Below are 13,889 nucleotides of genomic sequence, written 5' to 3' on the forward strand. Positions count from 1 at the left end.
GCAGATTTGGTAGATAGTCCTAGTACCCACCAGTACTTCCAGCTTCAATCTCATCAGAGGGTAAGATTTTCCTGCTGTAGGTTGGTGGTTATGCCTATGTGTCTCTTCCAGCCAGAAACACCGATGAGCCAGGGTGCAATTCTCCAGGCTCCCATCCCTGCCACAGCAACAGTAGAAGCACATGTCAAGAAAGGAGTGCCCAGAGATGCCGCACCACCACAATGGACACTGGCTGTCCTGGACTCTCAGTGCTCCTCCCACAAGCAAACAGGAAGTTTCTCTAAGGTTAGGTTAACCACTGAGATTTAGCTGCTGTGCTTTTTTTTTTTTTAACTGCAGTATAATTTAGACTAACCCAACTAATACATACAAAGTTCTTATCTTGAATGTTTTATTTCAGTTACATCTTATACCCGAAATTAGTGAAAGGAAGTGAGTACAGGAAGTGAGTACATCAAACAAGGGAAGATAACGTTGAAACATTCAATCTGAATGCATGCATGCTTTGGCTTAAGTGGTGGGGTGGGAGGGGAAGAGTTACTACAAAATATCTAACATCATTCATTTAGTTAGAACGTCTTGCCCTTCTTCCATATTTTAGGTTCTGGCAGTAACATCTTCATTTCACGTCTCTTTGAACAGATGATGTCTCATGAAGAAGCAAGGACTAACCAAATGCCAATATATGTTTGAGACAAAATATCACTAAAAAAAAAAATAGAAAGGTACCTTCAAAGCAAAATATTTGGTAAGATATGCTAATTCTATTTTAATGTATTTTTAGATGATGTCATTTGTCTATTTGATTGAGACACAATTTTATGAACATTTGTGGTTCAGTCACTAAGTCATGTCCAACTGTAACCCCATGGACTGCAGCACACCAGGCTTCCCTGTGCTTCACTGTCTCCTGGAGTTTGCTCAAACTCATGTCCATTGAGTCAGTGATGCCAACCAGCCATCTCATCCTCTGTAGCCCCCTCTCTTCTTGCCCTCAATCCTTCCAGCATTAGGGTCTTTTCCAATGAGTCAGTTCATCAGGTGGCCAAAGTACTGGAGCTTCAGCATCAGTCTTTCCAGTGAATATTCAGGTTGATTTCATATAGGACTGACTGGTTTGATCTCCTCACTGTCCAAGGGACTCTCAACAGTCTTCTCCAGTATCACAATTAGAAAGCATTGATTCTTTGGTGCTCAGCCTTCTTTATGGTCCAACTCTCACATCTCACAACTCACTCATCACATGAACACTCCAACTCTTTCTAAAAGTTCCTAGAAGTAATACCACAAATCAGTGTCATTCAAACATCTGATGAGCATCTACTGACTGTTAGCAATGCAGTAACTGCACATAGCAAGTGTGAGTGGAGCGTGAAGACAGGTCCCTAACTAAAGATGGGGCATCGTGGGCTCCCTTGAGGAGTGCTTTCCAGAGCCTGAGTCAAAATCAAAACTTTGAGTGTTTCTAAAGAGACGCCAATTCCTAAGGAATAACTGGATAGAGTATACTACTCTGGAGAGAAAAAAAAAAAAAAATCACTCAAGTTCCAATTTGAAAACAAGACAAAAGAATGATCTCTGAGCCCCATGGTCTATACCCTCTTTTCACGAGAAAAGTCACCAGTCCAGACATCATTGTGGCCCAGTGAATATATGTAGGAACACGTGGGTTTAGTGACGGATCTGCCACCAACCTACAGTTCAACTCCAGACAAGTCACAGTCTCATTGAGCAATCTCAAATTTCTCATCAGTTAATATCCTTTGACAAACAGTCCCTCCCAAAAACAGATACCACATTTGGTTGCCCTTCACTGGCCTGCTGATTTTTAAAAATTATTTTTATGTATTCATTTAGCTACACGTAATCTTAACTGTAGCAGGATCTTCAGTCTTCGCTGCATGTGGGATGCAAACTCTTAGTTGTGGCACAGGGGATCTAGTTCCCTGGCCAGGGATCAAACCCAGGTCCTCTGCTTTGGGAGCATGGTAACTTAGCCTCTGGACCACCAGGGAAGTCCCTGGCCTGCCTTATATAAGTACGGACTTTAAAACACTTTCAGTCTTTAAAACATTTCCCAGTCTCAAAATTAACATTCCAAAAAGGGAATGCTAAATATCAAATTTCAGCAAAAGGAAAGTTTAGATTTCCACTTTGTCTATTAGTAAATCAACCAGCTAACATTCATAGGAATTAGGCATAATGCACCAAGTGTGGTTTAGTCTCTGTCACTATCTGACTCTTATGACCCCCATGGACTGCAGTCCACCAGGCTCCTCTGTCCACGGGACTCTCCAGGCAAGAATACTGGAATGGGTTGCCATTTTCTTTTCCAGGAGATCTTCCTGACCCAGGGATCGAGCCCAGGTCTGCTGCATTGTAGGCAGTCTCCTTACTGACTGAGCCACCAGGGAAGCCTCTAAGGTACCATAAAAATTAACAATATTTATATACCATACAGCAGGACTTTATTTTTCCTTAATAAAACAGTTCTCTTTCCACTTCAACTGTGTGAGATAAGACCCACACATAACTTCTCAAGGGTGAAGAAAGAAGATGCCCGTGTTGGTTGCCACAGCCAGGGAAGGAAGCAAGAGGCCATGGGACATCAGCTCACTTTGCAACAGTTGGGGGGTTAAGGCCTCTCAGATGGAGAACTGTTCCAGAAATGAAGAAAAGGACGTGAGGGGCCAAGAGGAGACCAGTATGCTTGCAGGAGAGGATTCACGTTAAAGAGAGGGTGAGCAAGCTCAATGAAGTCCATGTTACCTTCGTAGGAATGTGGTTAGCACATAGTCCACATCCAGGGCATATTTGCTGAATGACAGACAGAGGCCCTGAGTGTCAGCCTAACTTAAAACTTTATCCTGAAAGTAAATGGGACAAATCTAAGATTCCTGAGGAGGTGATGAGGAGATGAAACCTTTAGTTTTCAGAAGACCCATCTGGTAGCAATAGCAGCAGGAGTCTTATAGACAGTGAAAGTGAAGTTGCTCAGTCATGTCCAACTCTTCGTGACCCCATGGGCTGTAGCCTACCAGGCTCCTCAGTCCATGGAATTTTCCAGGCAAGAATCCTGGAGTGGGTTGCCATTTCCTTCTCCAGGGGGTCTTCCCAACCCAGGGATCGAACCCGGGTCTCCTGCACTGCGGGCAGACGCTTTACTGTCTGAGCCACCAGGGAAGCCCATATGGTGTCATAGACAGTATTTGCACATAAAAAGGTATAAACTTTTTATAGCTCACAATTCTCACAGTAGGAAAGCAACAGTTTATAACTATTAAGGAAATCTGGAGTTAACTTTTCAAGTTCCAGGGCATGTCAGCTTTCCCACATAATTCTATTATCCATTTTTCTTTCTGTTAATTTCTGAATTTACTTTTTAAAAGTCCAAGAGGCCATGATTCCCTTGAGATTTAGCTGGAGGGTGAATGAACAGATGCCAAATGTGCTGAGGTTCTTACAGTTCCCTAACCCTGACCTGGGGCAAAGGTTTCTGAGTTTGCATTAAGTCTAGGGAAAGCTAAAGGTGTTTTTCTAACAGTAAATAGTTGACAGTGTTGAAACTGACTCAGCTCAGTGAAAATGGATCCTGAAAGCATGTGTAGCTTCCAGGACTGGAAATGAAATGTATTCTCTTTCTGTAACTGGTGATTCATGGCATGACCTTAATAGCTTTTCTCCAGTGATGACACATTGGGAATAGAAACACTACTAAAAGAATATTATTAGCGTCCATAAAATGCATAATTCATTTAAATCAAATTCTGCAAGACAACATTAATTTGATGTGACAGGAATACAAATTCTTTTTTTTAATTAATTAATTTTTTAAAAACCTTTTTATTTTGTATAGGGGACTGACTCCATGGTGGCTGAGGTGGCAAAGAATCTGCCTGCAATGCAGGCAACCTAAATTCAATCTGTGGGTGGGGAAGATTACCTGGAGAAGGGAATGGCAACCCACTCTGGTATTCTTGGCTCGAGAATTTCATGGACAGAGGAGCCTGTCAGGCTACAGTCCATGGGGTCTCAAAGAGTCGGACAACTAAACAACTACACTTTTTCATAGCCTATTAATGATGTTGTAATAGTTTCAGGTAAAAAGCGAAGGGACTCAGACATACATATACATGTACCCAAGAATACAAATTCTTGATTCCTATTATGTTCTTCAATATGCAAAGTCTTCTCTAGTCCTTCCTTACTTGTTCCAGAACATAGAAATTTATTTATTTAAACAGTCCTAAACAAAGAGTGAGTTTCTCAATGACCATAGTGTTGTGACAGTGAAAAGCATTCTAAATGAAAAGATATATTTGGAAAAATATGCTGTAGTTAAACACTGTTTTAAATCATTTTTTGGAAGGCATTTTTTTTTTTTTGGTTGAAAGTCATCTTGGCATAATATAAGCCAAAAAGTACCTGAGAAGTCCAGAAAGAAATTAATCTGAAAATACTGATAGCTTAATTATTCAGTGCTCAAAGGTCGCCGGGGCTCTGTTTTGAGAGGGCAGAACTATCTAGGAGTGCTAACCGCTGGGGAATTCAGCTGCAGAAATCACTCTCCACATGCAAATTTGTCTCTGAAGGGGTTTTTTAGAATAACGCAACATACCCTATTTGGAATCTTTGTATTTGCATATAACCACATGCCAAAACCCCTAGGAAATTATCTACATTCTTGCAAAGTTTGTTTTGAGATAACAAAATGGGAAAAGGAAAAGATGTCTTTTTTGTTTTTTTCCCACTAGCACACAAACAAATTAGGCAAAAAAAAAAAAAAACCTTTAAGATTGAAATATTTTTAATTCCCCCAAAAAGCAAAACAAAACTCAAAAGCGTTAAGTGAGCTCGATTCCCCTTACCAGACCATAGCATTAACACCCACTAACTCATACATTTTACAAGAAACAATACTTGTCCATACTTAAGCTTATGTGTACTTTTTATTCCCTACCTGAGTAGGACTCATATTTCATAAATGGGAAGGCCTATGCATGAGGGAGCCTTCCATCTGTCTTGATCTCTCAATCCCTGACCCAGGGAAGGATCTAACATTAGTGACTTCAGGGAGATAACTGAAGAACATTTCACCTTCAACAGCAGTGTTTCTGTCTGGAACTCAGAAGCTGTGTCCTTCCACACTCAGGTAATGATCAGTACAATTTTTCTATACTTCCTTCTTGTTAAAATTTATAGATCTATGTTGGTCTGTTGTCTATGTTAAATTTGAAAATCCTTACAAGCAGGGACCATGGCATTGTATCTAGTATAATGCTTTTTTTAAGATTCTGCCCAACAAGGTTTTGGATGTTTAACAGACATTCTTTAATTCATTCAATCAACAGGTATTTACTGAAATGTCTTCTCTATACCAGGTACAATATTAGATGCTCCAGAAGTAAGCAGGAAACAAAGCAAACAAAAAATCCCTGCCCTCATAAAGCTTATTTCTAGATGGACAGTAAACAAAGAAATGTATGTATGTATATGCATATATATAAAGTATACAAGGAATGATAAGTGATATAGAGAAAAACAGAGCAGTAAAGGAGCATAAGGGAGCATGTATGAATTTTAAAAGCATAGTCAGGGTACATAATAAGTCATCAAAATCCATGAAGGATGTGAAGAAGGAAGACTCAAGGCTACCTATAGGAAAAAAATTCTTGAATGTCCATGGAGGCCAATTAATCTGGAGTTGAGCGATTAAGAAGAAGGAAATGAGAAAAGCAATGTAGGGCTTTGGTGTTTACTGTGAGATGGGACTTCCCAGGTGGCACTAGTGGTAAAGAACTTGCCTGCCAATGGAGGAGACATTCGAGATGTGGATTCAGTCCCTGGGTTGGGAAGAACCCTTGGAGGAGGGCATGGCAACCCACTCCAGTATTCTTGCCTGGAAAATCCCATGGACAGGGAAGCCTAGCAGGCTACAGTCCATAGGGTCGCACAGAGTTGGACACCACTAAAGCAACTTAGCATGCATGCATGCTAAGGCAAGCCTAGCATGAGATGGGAAGCTACTGGAGGGTTCTTAATAAGATAATGGTATAAGACACTTTGGGCTTCCCTGGTGGCTCAGCGGTAAAGAATCCACCTGCAGTGCAGGAGCCATAGGATATGCAGGTTCCATCCCTGGGTCAGGAAGATTCCCTGGAGGAGGGCATGGCAACCCACTCCAGTATTCTTGCCTGGAGAATCCCCATGGACAGAGGAGCCTGGTGGGCTACAGTCCATAGGGTCATAAAAAGTCAGTCATGACTGAAGTGACTTAGCGCGCGCGCACACATACACACACACACACACACATAAGACAGTTCACACTTTTAACAGGCTTACTGGCTGCCATGTTGAAAAGAAACTCAAGGGGCTTCCCTGGTGGCACAGTGGATAAGAATCCACCTGCCAATGCAGGGGACTTGGGTTTGATCCCTGATCTGGAAAGATTCCACATACCTTGGAGCAGCTAAGCCCACATGCCACAACTATTGAAGCCTGTGTTCCACAGTCCATGAGCTGAGCTGCGACTACTGAGCTCGCAAGCTGCAATGACTGAAGCCCAGGCAGAACCTGTACTCCGCAACAAAAGAGGCTACCACAATGAGAAGCCAGCGCACCACAGCAAAGAGCAGTTCCCACTTGCCGCAACTCTAGAAACGTAGCACAGCCAAAAATAAGTAAATAATTAGTTGATTTTTTAAAAGAAACAAAGAAAGAAACTCGAGGTGAGGCAGGGTGACTGACTAGGAGCCCAACTAGGAAACTGCTGAATTATCCAGGTGAGATCTGATGGTGGTTTGCCCCAGGATGGCTGTGGTGGCAGAGATAATAAGAAGCGGTCAGATTATTAGATAGATCCTGAAGGCACAGTCAATGGCATTTACTGAGAGACAGGAAGTGGTTTGTGAGAGAAAGCAAGAAGTCACAGGAGACTAAACTTTTGGCCAGAACAAAGAAGGATGGGGTTGCCATTGAGATGGGGAGAAACTCTGAAGGAGTGGAACACTTCTGGACTGTTATGGTGGAGAAGACTGTCAAGTAGCCAAATGGATGGATGGTGCTGAGTTCAAGATAGAGACCCCGGCGAGAGATCTGGGAGCTATCAGCACATAGATGGTACTGACAAAGACAGTGGGTAGGATAGATAAACAGCAGAGAAGAGGCCCATGGACTGATCCCAGTGGTATTCTAAGAGATCAGGACAGAGCATACGAGGTAAGAAGAGAAGGAAGAGAGTGTAGTGTTCTAGAAGTAAAGTAAAGCTTTCAGAAGCAAGGAATGATCAAATGTGTCAAGTAAGATGAAGAATGAGAACTGACCGTTGGATTTAGCCACAGTGACCTTGGACAAGGGAAATGTCAATGCAGCAGTAGGGTAGGGCGGTGAAGACCTGATTGGAACAGGTTTAAAGGAGGATGGAGAAACTGGAGTATAAAGAGCCCTTTTGAGGAATTTTACCATAAAGGCGAACAGAGAAAGAGGTGGCAACTTAAAAGTCGGATTTAGACAGAACCCTGTAAGATGTGAGAAATGATATAATGGACAAAGAACATGGGTTCTACTCCACCTTCAGGGAGGGGAAGCTTAACTCTATGTCTTAAGTTGGGCCACACAGTGACTTCCTTCCCAAGAGCATAACATGGAAAGGGGGTGCGGCAGGGTGATTTCACAGTGTCGAAACCTGACAGACTCTACTCCAGCCATGGTTAACATCCACAGTGATCAGTCCTGTAAACAGTGTGTTCCCCTGATATGATGTAATAAAAATGGCACTCTGCCTCTTGTGGTCTGCTCTCCCCCGAAATCCACAATCTCAGTCTAGTCATGAGAACAATATCAGACAAATCTTAGTTGAGGGACACTCTTCAAAACAGTAGACCAGCCCTGATCAGTAGTGACCAGTACTCCTCAAAACTGTCAAGGTCATCAAAAACTAGAAAAGTATGAAAAATTATCACTGCCAAAAGCCTCCAAAGGATACACGATAACCAAATGAAATGTGATATACTGGGTGGGATTCTGGAAAACAGAAGAGACTTTAGGTAAAAACGAAGGAAATATGAAAAAAGTATGAATGCAATTGAATAATAGTGTATCAATAGTGGAACAAACGTACCTTACTAACGTCAGGTGCTAATAACAGGGGAAACTGAGTGCAGAGTATACGGGAAAGACGGAGTATATGAGGACTCTTTGTCCTATCTTCTAAACTTTTCTGTAAACTCAGAATTGTTCTAAGCAATAAAGTCTATTTAAAATTAAATAAAAACAACAACATAAACTCTGGAATCTGACCATCTGGTTAGAATCCTAGTCTGCAACTTATTAAACTATGATTTGAGGTACATGCTAAGTCGTTTCAGAGATGTCTGACTCTTTGCGGACCGCATGGACTATTGCCCACCAGGGCCCTCTGTCCACGAGATTTTCCAGGCAAGAATACTGGAGTGGGTTGCCGTTTCCCTCTCCAGGGGATCTTTCGAACCCAGGGACTGAATTCGCGTCTCTTACATCTTTTGCATTGGCAGGAGGGTTGTTTTTTTTTTTTTTAACCACTAGTGCCACATGGGAAATCCCTGATTTGAGGTAAATTACCTAAATTCTCTGAGTCAGTTTTCCTATCTATAAAATGGAAATAGGACAAGTACCTGGGTGATACCTCTCAGATACGAGTACCTGAGAGCTTTTGTGATAAATAATGAAATAATCAGGTAAAGTGCTTAGCACAGAATCTCTGGCAAATAGTAAGCACTCAACAGGGGCTTCCCAGGTGGCTCAGCGGAAAAGAATACCTGAGTCAGGAAGTGCCTCTAGAGTAGGAAATGGCAACCCACTCTTAGTATTCTTGCCTGGAAAAGTCCCATGGACAGAGGAGCCTGGCGGGCTATAGTCCACGGGGTCACAAAGAGTCGAACATGACTGAGTGACTCAGTACGCATGCACAAGCACTCAGTAGATGGTGGCAACTATTAGTATCATTATTATTGCTTTAAATCTTTACTAAATATTCAAATGCACATTTAATGTGATTTTTCATCTAATTTGTTTTAAACAGATTAATAATCATTTCTATGGGAATTTTCTTTCCTTTTTTGAGAGGAAGAAAGTCAGATATAACCTATCACATAGTATCTGTAAGAAGGGTTTCTCTCATTGTACCATAAGTGTTGAGAGGTTTTACAAAGTAAGCTCCTCCAAACAATTTAAACACTAGTTCCATGTAATGTAATGAAATCAGTTGTCACCAGAGGCTCTGCATATATGTTATTATGTCTTTGAGTAGTATAAGATAAATGGATTTTTTTTTTGCATTTTCTAAATTGGGTTCCTACTTTCATTACAAAGCCATAACATCATCAACATCAACCAGAGAATAAATTATCTTGTGAATACACTATTTTAATAACAATGAAGTAAAAGTGATTTAAAGATTAATGTGTAGGATGTGTTTAAAAATGGAAAGAATTAAGTGGAGTAGTGAAAGACTACAGTAAAATAACTGCTATATTAAGATACTATTAAAGAAGAGAATTTGGCCTAAGCACATGCCTCCCAAACCAGACTGTGCATCAGATTCACCCTGGGGCTTGGCAGAAAACAGAAAGAAGCTGTACCTATGCAGGGGTGGAACCTGGGCACCTGCAGCTTTAAAAGACTTTGCAGGTGATTCCCATTTGTCAATGTCCAGTCTACCTTATCAGTATACACTGATCACATCATATAGGCCACCATAAGATCTGCCTTTGTCAGAACTGCCTTTGTAAACACAGCTTGATATTCACCATCATCAACAAACATGATCAGTTCAAGTGAGAACCAACACTTAGTTCAGTTAATCTTCCCTTTTGCTTTTCTCTTCTCTTCAGTTCAGTTCAGTCGCTCAGTCATGTCCGACTCTTTGCGACCCCATGAATCACAGCACACCAGGCCTCCCTGTCCACCACCAACTCCCATTACAGTTGTTTTCTATATGGAATTTTGGACCCTCTGCATCCTCAGGCTTTCAGCTGTCCTGAGCATAAAATATACTATCTCCTCGGGGCTTCCCTGGAGGCTTGGTGGTAGAGAATCTGCCTGCCAATGCAGGAGACACGGGTTCAATCCCTTATCCAGGAGCGTGGGAGCCACAACTACTGAGCTATGCGCGACAACTACTGAGCTATGCACAGCACCTACTGAAGCCCATGATTTGTTGAGCCTGTCATCTGCAACAAGAGAAACCAGCACACCCCAACTAGAGAGTAGCCTCCCGCTTGCCGCAACTAGAGAAAAGCCTGTGCAGCAACGAAGATTCTGCATAGCCAAAAATAAATAAAAAAAATAAAATGACATATATATAAAAGAAACTATCTCCTTGATTCAGTCCTCCAACATTCTCCCCTCTGCCCTCTAAAGTCAAGTTTCCCCTCCCTGCACCTCTTTCCTTCCTTCTTACTTTCACTGTGCCAGTGGGGAAACTTGGTCTACTTAACACAGGCAGTTTCCCTCAACAGCCAGGAACCAATCCAGCCTTCCTTTTCTGCTGAGCCAACAATTCATGAAGTAGCCGGTCCATGCCTGGTCTCATTTCAGAATATGGTCCAAGCAGTCAGGGGCACAACCCCCTGCACAGTGAATTATAGCTAGAGTATGAAGGAGTAAACAGCTTACAGTCTCCCCCTATGAGAGAAGAAATTTACAAAGGAACAATGGTTAGGCTACCTATAAAACAGAACCCTGACCCACAACGTGCATCAGCTAGCCCAGGAAGCTAATGTTCTATCTAGAGTAACCAGTCTGAGAGGTCAAACTACTATCGGTAGCAACTAGTCCAGGAAACCAAACAATAACCCTTACAGCAATTGACCCCAAATGGCCAAGGCTTCATTAATAGCTGACAGCTTTCCTAATTTTTGCCCCTAATTCCAAGTTACAGTCAACTGGAGAAAGCCAAATAGGTACCCTTATCACACATACACACACAGAAGTCGCTCAGTCGTGTCCGACTCTTTGCGACCCCATGGATTATAGCCCACCAGGCTCTTCAGTCCATGGGATTTTCCAGGCATGAATACTGGAGTGGGTTGCCGTTTCCTTCTCCAGGGGACCTTCCTGACCCAGGGATCGAACCTGGGGCTCCCGCATTGTAGGTATACGCTTTACCGTCTGAGCCACCAGGGAAGCCCTTATCACACACAATGTCCCACTTCTAGTGGCCTGTGTGCAGCTTCCCCGTGCCAACAGCCTCCATTCGGGGCATACCTGAAGCCTTCTCTTTTTGAGCTATAGTACTTCCACTTCTCTGCTTGCCTTTGCCTCTCGGTCAAATGCAAGCGATGGGGGCTGACTCCCTTGCTTTGAATAAATAGCCTTTGCTTGTTCTCATTTGGGTGGTCTTCATTGATTTCCACTACTAGGAAAATAGGGCTATGTGTTTGAAATGGCTCACTGAATGGTTCTTTCATGGCAGAAGTGGCTGTACTTTAGGGAGGCTGTGAGATGCAGCTGAAAGAACACAGCAATATTTGTGACCCTGAGGAAGTCATAGAGGGAAGTTGTAGGCTATCAAACTCCAAGGTCTACATGTCTTTTTTCTTTTTAATTTCAAATAGACCTTATTGTTTAAAACAGTTTTAAATTTACAGAAAAATTCAGAAGAGAGTATAAAGAGTCCTCATACACTTTATCCTTTCTGTATGCTATGCTATGCTATGCTAAGTCACTTCAGTCGTGTCCGACTCTGTGCAACCCCATAGACGGCAGCCCACCAGGCTCCCCCGTCCCTGGGATTCTCTAGGCAAGAACACTGGAGTGGGCTGCCATTTCCTTCTCCAATGCATGAAAGTGAAAAGTGAAAGTGAAGTTGCTCAGTCGTGTCCGACTCTTAGCGACCCCATGGACCGCAGCCTAACAGGCTCCTCTGTCCATGGGATTTTCCAAGCAAGAGTACTGGAGTGGGGTGCCATTGCCTTCTCCGATCCTTTCTGTTAACTCTGCTTCAAATTCTTGTTTGCACTTTCCGGCTTTGGACTTTTTACTTTATTGGCTTGGACCAGTTACTTAACCAACTTGCACCAGTTTCCTCAGTTGTTCAAACACTGATGATGATAGCACCTGCCTGACAAGGATATTGGAAGAGTTTATGAGACAACCCAGATAATGAATGAATATCTGAATTTCATGGGGAGGGAGAGAAAGAGAGAGGGGAGTGGGAGAGACAAGATTCAGCAACATTGAGCTGAACTTCCTGAAAATGAGCGGTGGCCTGGGGCTGAGTACTAACTGCCCCTTTTAGATGAGACATGTTCTTCCCTTGGGTTTCAAGTGGGTCTACACCAACCCACTTCCCTCATTTATGATACCTGCTCAGCCCTAACATTCTTTAACCATGGACTGAACTAATGACATTTTTCTCTTCCAAATTTGGTAACTCTAGGAAACAAAGGGATGCAAAAACTGCCATGCCATCATCCATGTCAAAAAGATATGGTGTGGGAGGGATCTTAACTCTCAAATGCATACTGGAAATGTCCATGGTCTCCAGAAACCAGAGTTTTCTGATTTTTTACTGCAGGGCTATAATATAAAATTATAGAGCTTATAATACCTAGAAAATCTTTATACAACTAGAAACTCAATAATGCCACATTTCATAAAGTGTGACCATATTATTCATCAACAACAAATTAAACTTTTTTCCTCTTTTGTGTTCTGCTATTTTGGGTAAGAATAATAGCTATTTCAGAGAATTAAGGCTATACTGGTTTGACATATTTGTGTGTATTTTCAACTAATATTAAATGTGACATCATGCAATATCAAAAAGAACCATAAACGTAGGTGTTTACAGATTTTTGTCTGAATTATTTCTGTTGATCACACTCAACACTTCCAATAGGCCATGGCTTAACTTTCCAAAGTCTGCATAAAATGGAGTCTTGGAGGCAACTTACTAAAGTCAAGAACCATTCTCTAACCTAAACCTTCATTCCACCAGATTAAGTAAATAATAAAGGTACATTTAATGAAGAATACTGGAAGCCACGTTAATTACAAATAATTTTTTACTCTAGCATTTCACCTGAAATGTAATTAAGGGGAGTGCACTGAAAACAACACTTGATAAACATTTTAAAGGTATAAGCACATCTTCATACGAAAATTATACCCTGGGGGTCACTTTACATGACAAGAGACATTTCACAGGCGTTTCTTTTTTAAAATATTCCGAACGAGGCAAGGCAGGAATCGTGGCGAATCATTAGATGGTTTCACGCGGGTGGCTGGTTTCCCCCACGGGCTCCGCTCATTTAATCTCACCCCAAGTTTTTGTGACGAAGGGGGAGCTCTGGGGTGGGTCTCGGGAGTATCTGCGTCCCTCCCAGGGCGAATGAGTAAAGGGCAAGTCCGTAACAGAGCCTGGGAGGCCTCGCGGTCCCCAAGCACCCAGGGCCTGCCCGCTGCGCGGGCAGCACGTCTGACCGAGCGCGCGCGCCGCCGCCTCGCCGCCCCGCCGCCTCGCCGCCCCGCCGCCCCGCCGCCTCGCCGCCCCGCCGCCCCGCCGCGCCGCCGCCCCGTCGCCCCCGCCGCGCTCACCGAGGCCGCGCCAGCCGAGGGCGCCGTCGCAGCTGTCCAGGACCGCGCAGAACTCGCCCAGCAGCGCGGGCGGCAGGTCGAAGAGGAGAGTGTGAGACGAGAGCGCCCTGCGGGTCCCACCGCTCCGCGCCGCCCCCGCCGTCCAGGCCATGGCTGCGCTGCGGGGGACCAGGGACCGCGCCTGGGAGGGATGCGGAGCCCAGGGCTCTCCGCGGCCGCGCGGTGCCGTTACACAACCGCGGAAATCCTGCTAGCACGACGACGGCCAAGGAGGCCGCCCGCCCGGAGCCCGGGCCGCGCCGAGGGCGGGC

The 13,889-nt window shown here is 43.5% G+C and overlaps 1 protein-coding gene across 1 annotated transcript in view; it reads right to left on the reverse strand.

The window, feature by feature from the left end:
• The window catches only part of IRAK3 (interleukin 1 receptor associated kinase 3), a 66,523-nt gene extending 52,656 nt beyond the window's left edge, over positions 1-13,867 (reverse strand). The window contains exon 1 of the mRNA XM_070789356.1: positions 13,579-13,867. Coding sequence (XP_070645457.1) covers positions 13,579-13,729 — 151 coding nt within the window. The 5' untranslated portion in view covers positions 13,730-13,867. The remainder of the gene's footprint in view (positions 1-13,578) is intronic.
• Between the last annotated feature and the right edge of the window lie 22 nt (positions 13,868-13,889).

Source organism: Bos indicus, chromosome 5, assembly GCF_029378745.1.
Source record: "Bos indicus isolate NIAB-ARS_2022 breed Sahiwal x Tharparkar chromosome 5, NIAB-ARS_B.indTharparkar_mat_pri_1.0, whole genome shotgun sequence".
NCBI lineage: Eukaryota > Metazoa > Chordata > Mammalia > Artiodactyla > Bovidae > Bos > Bos indicus.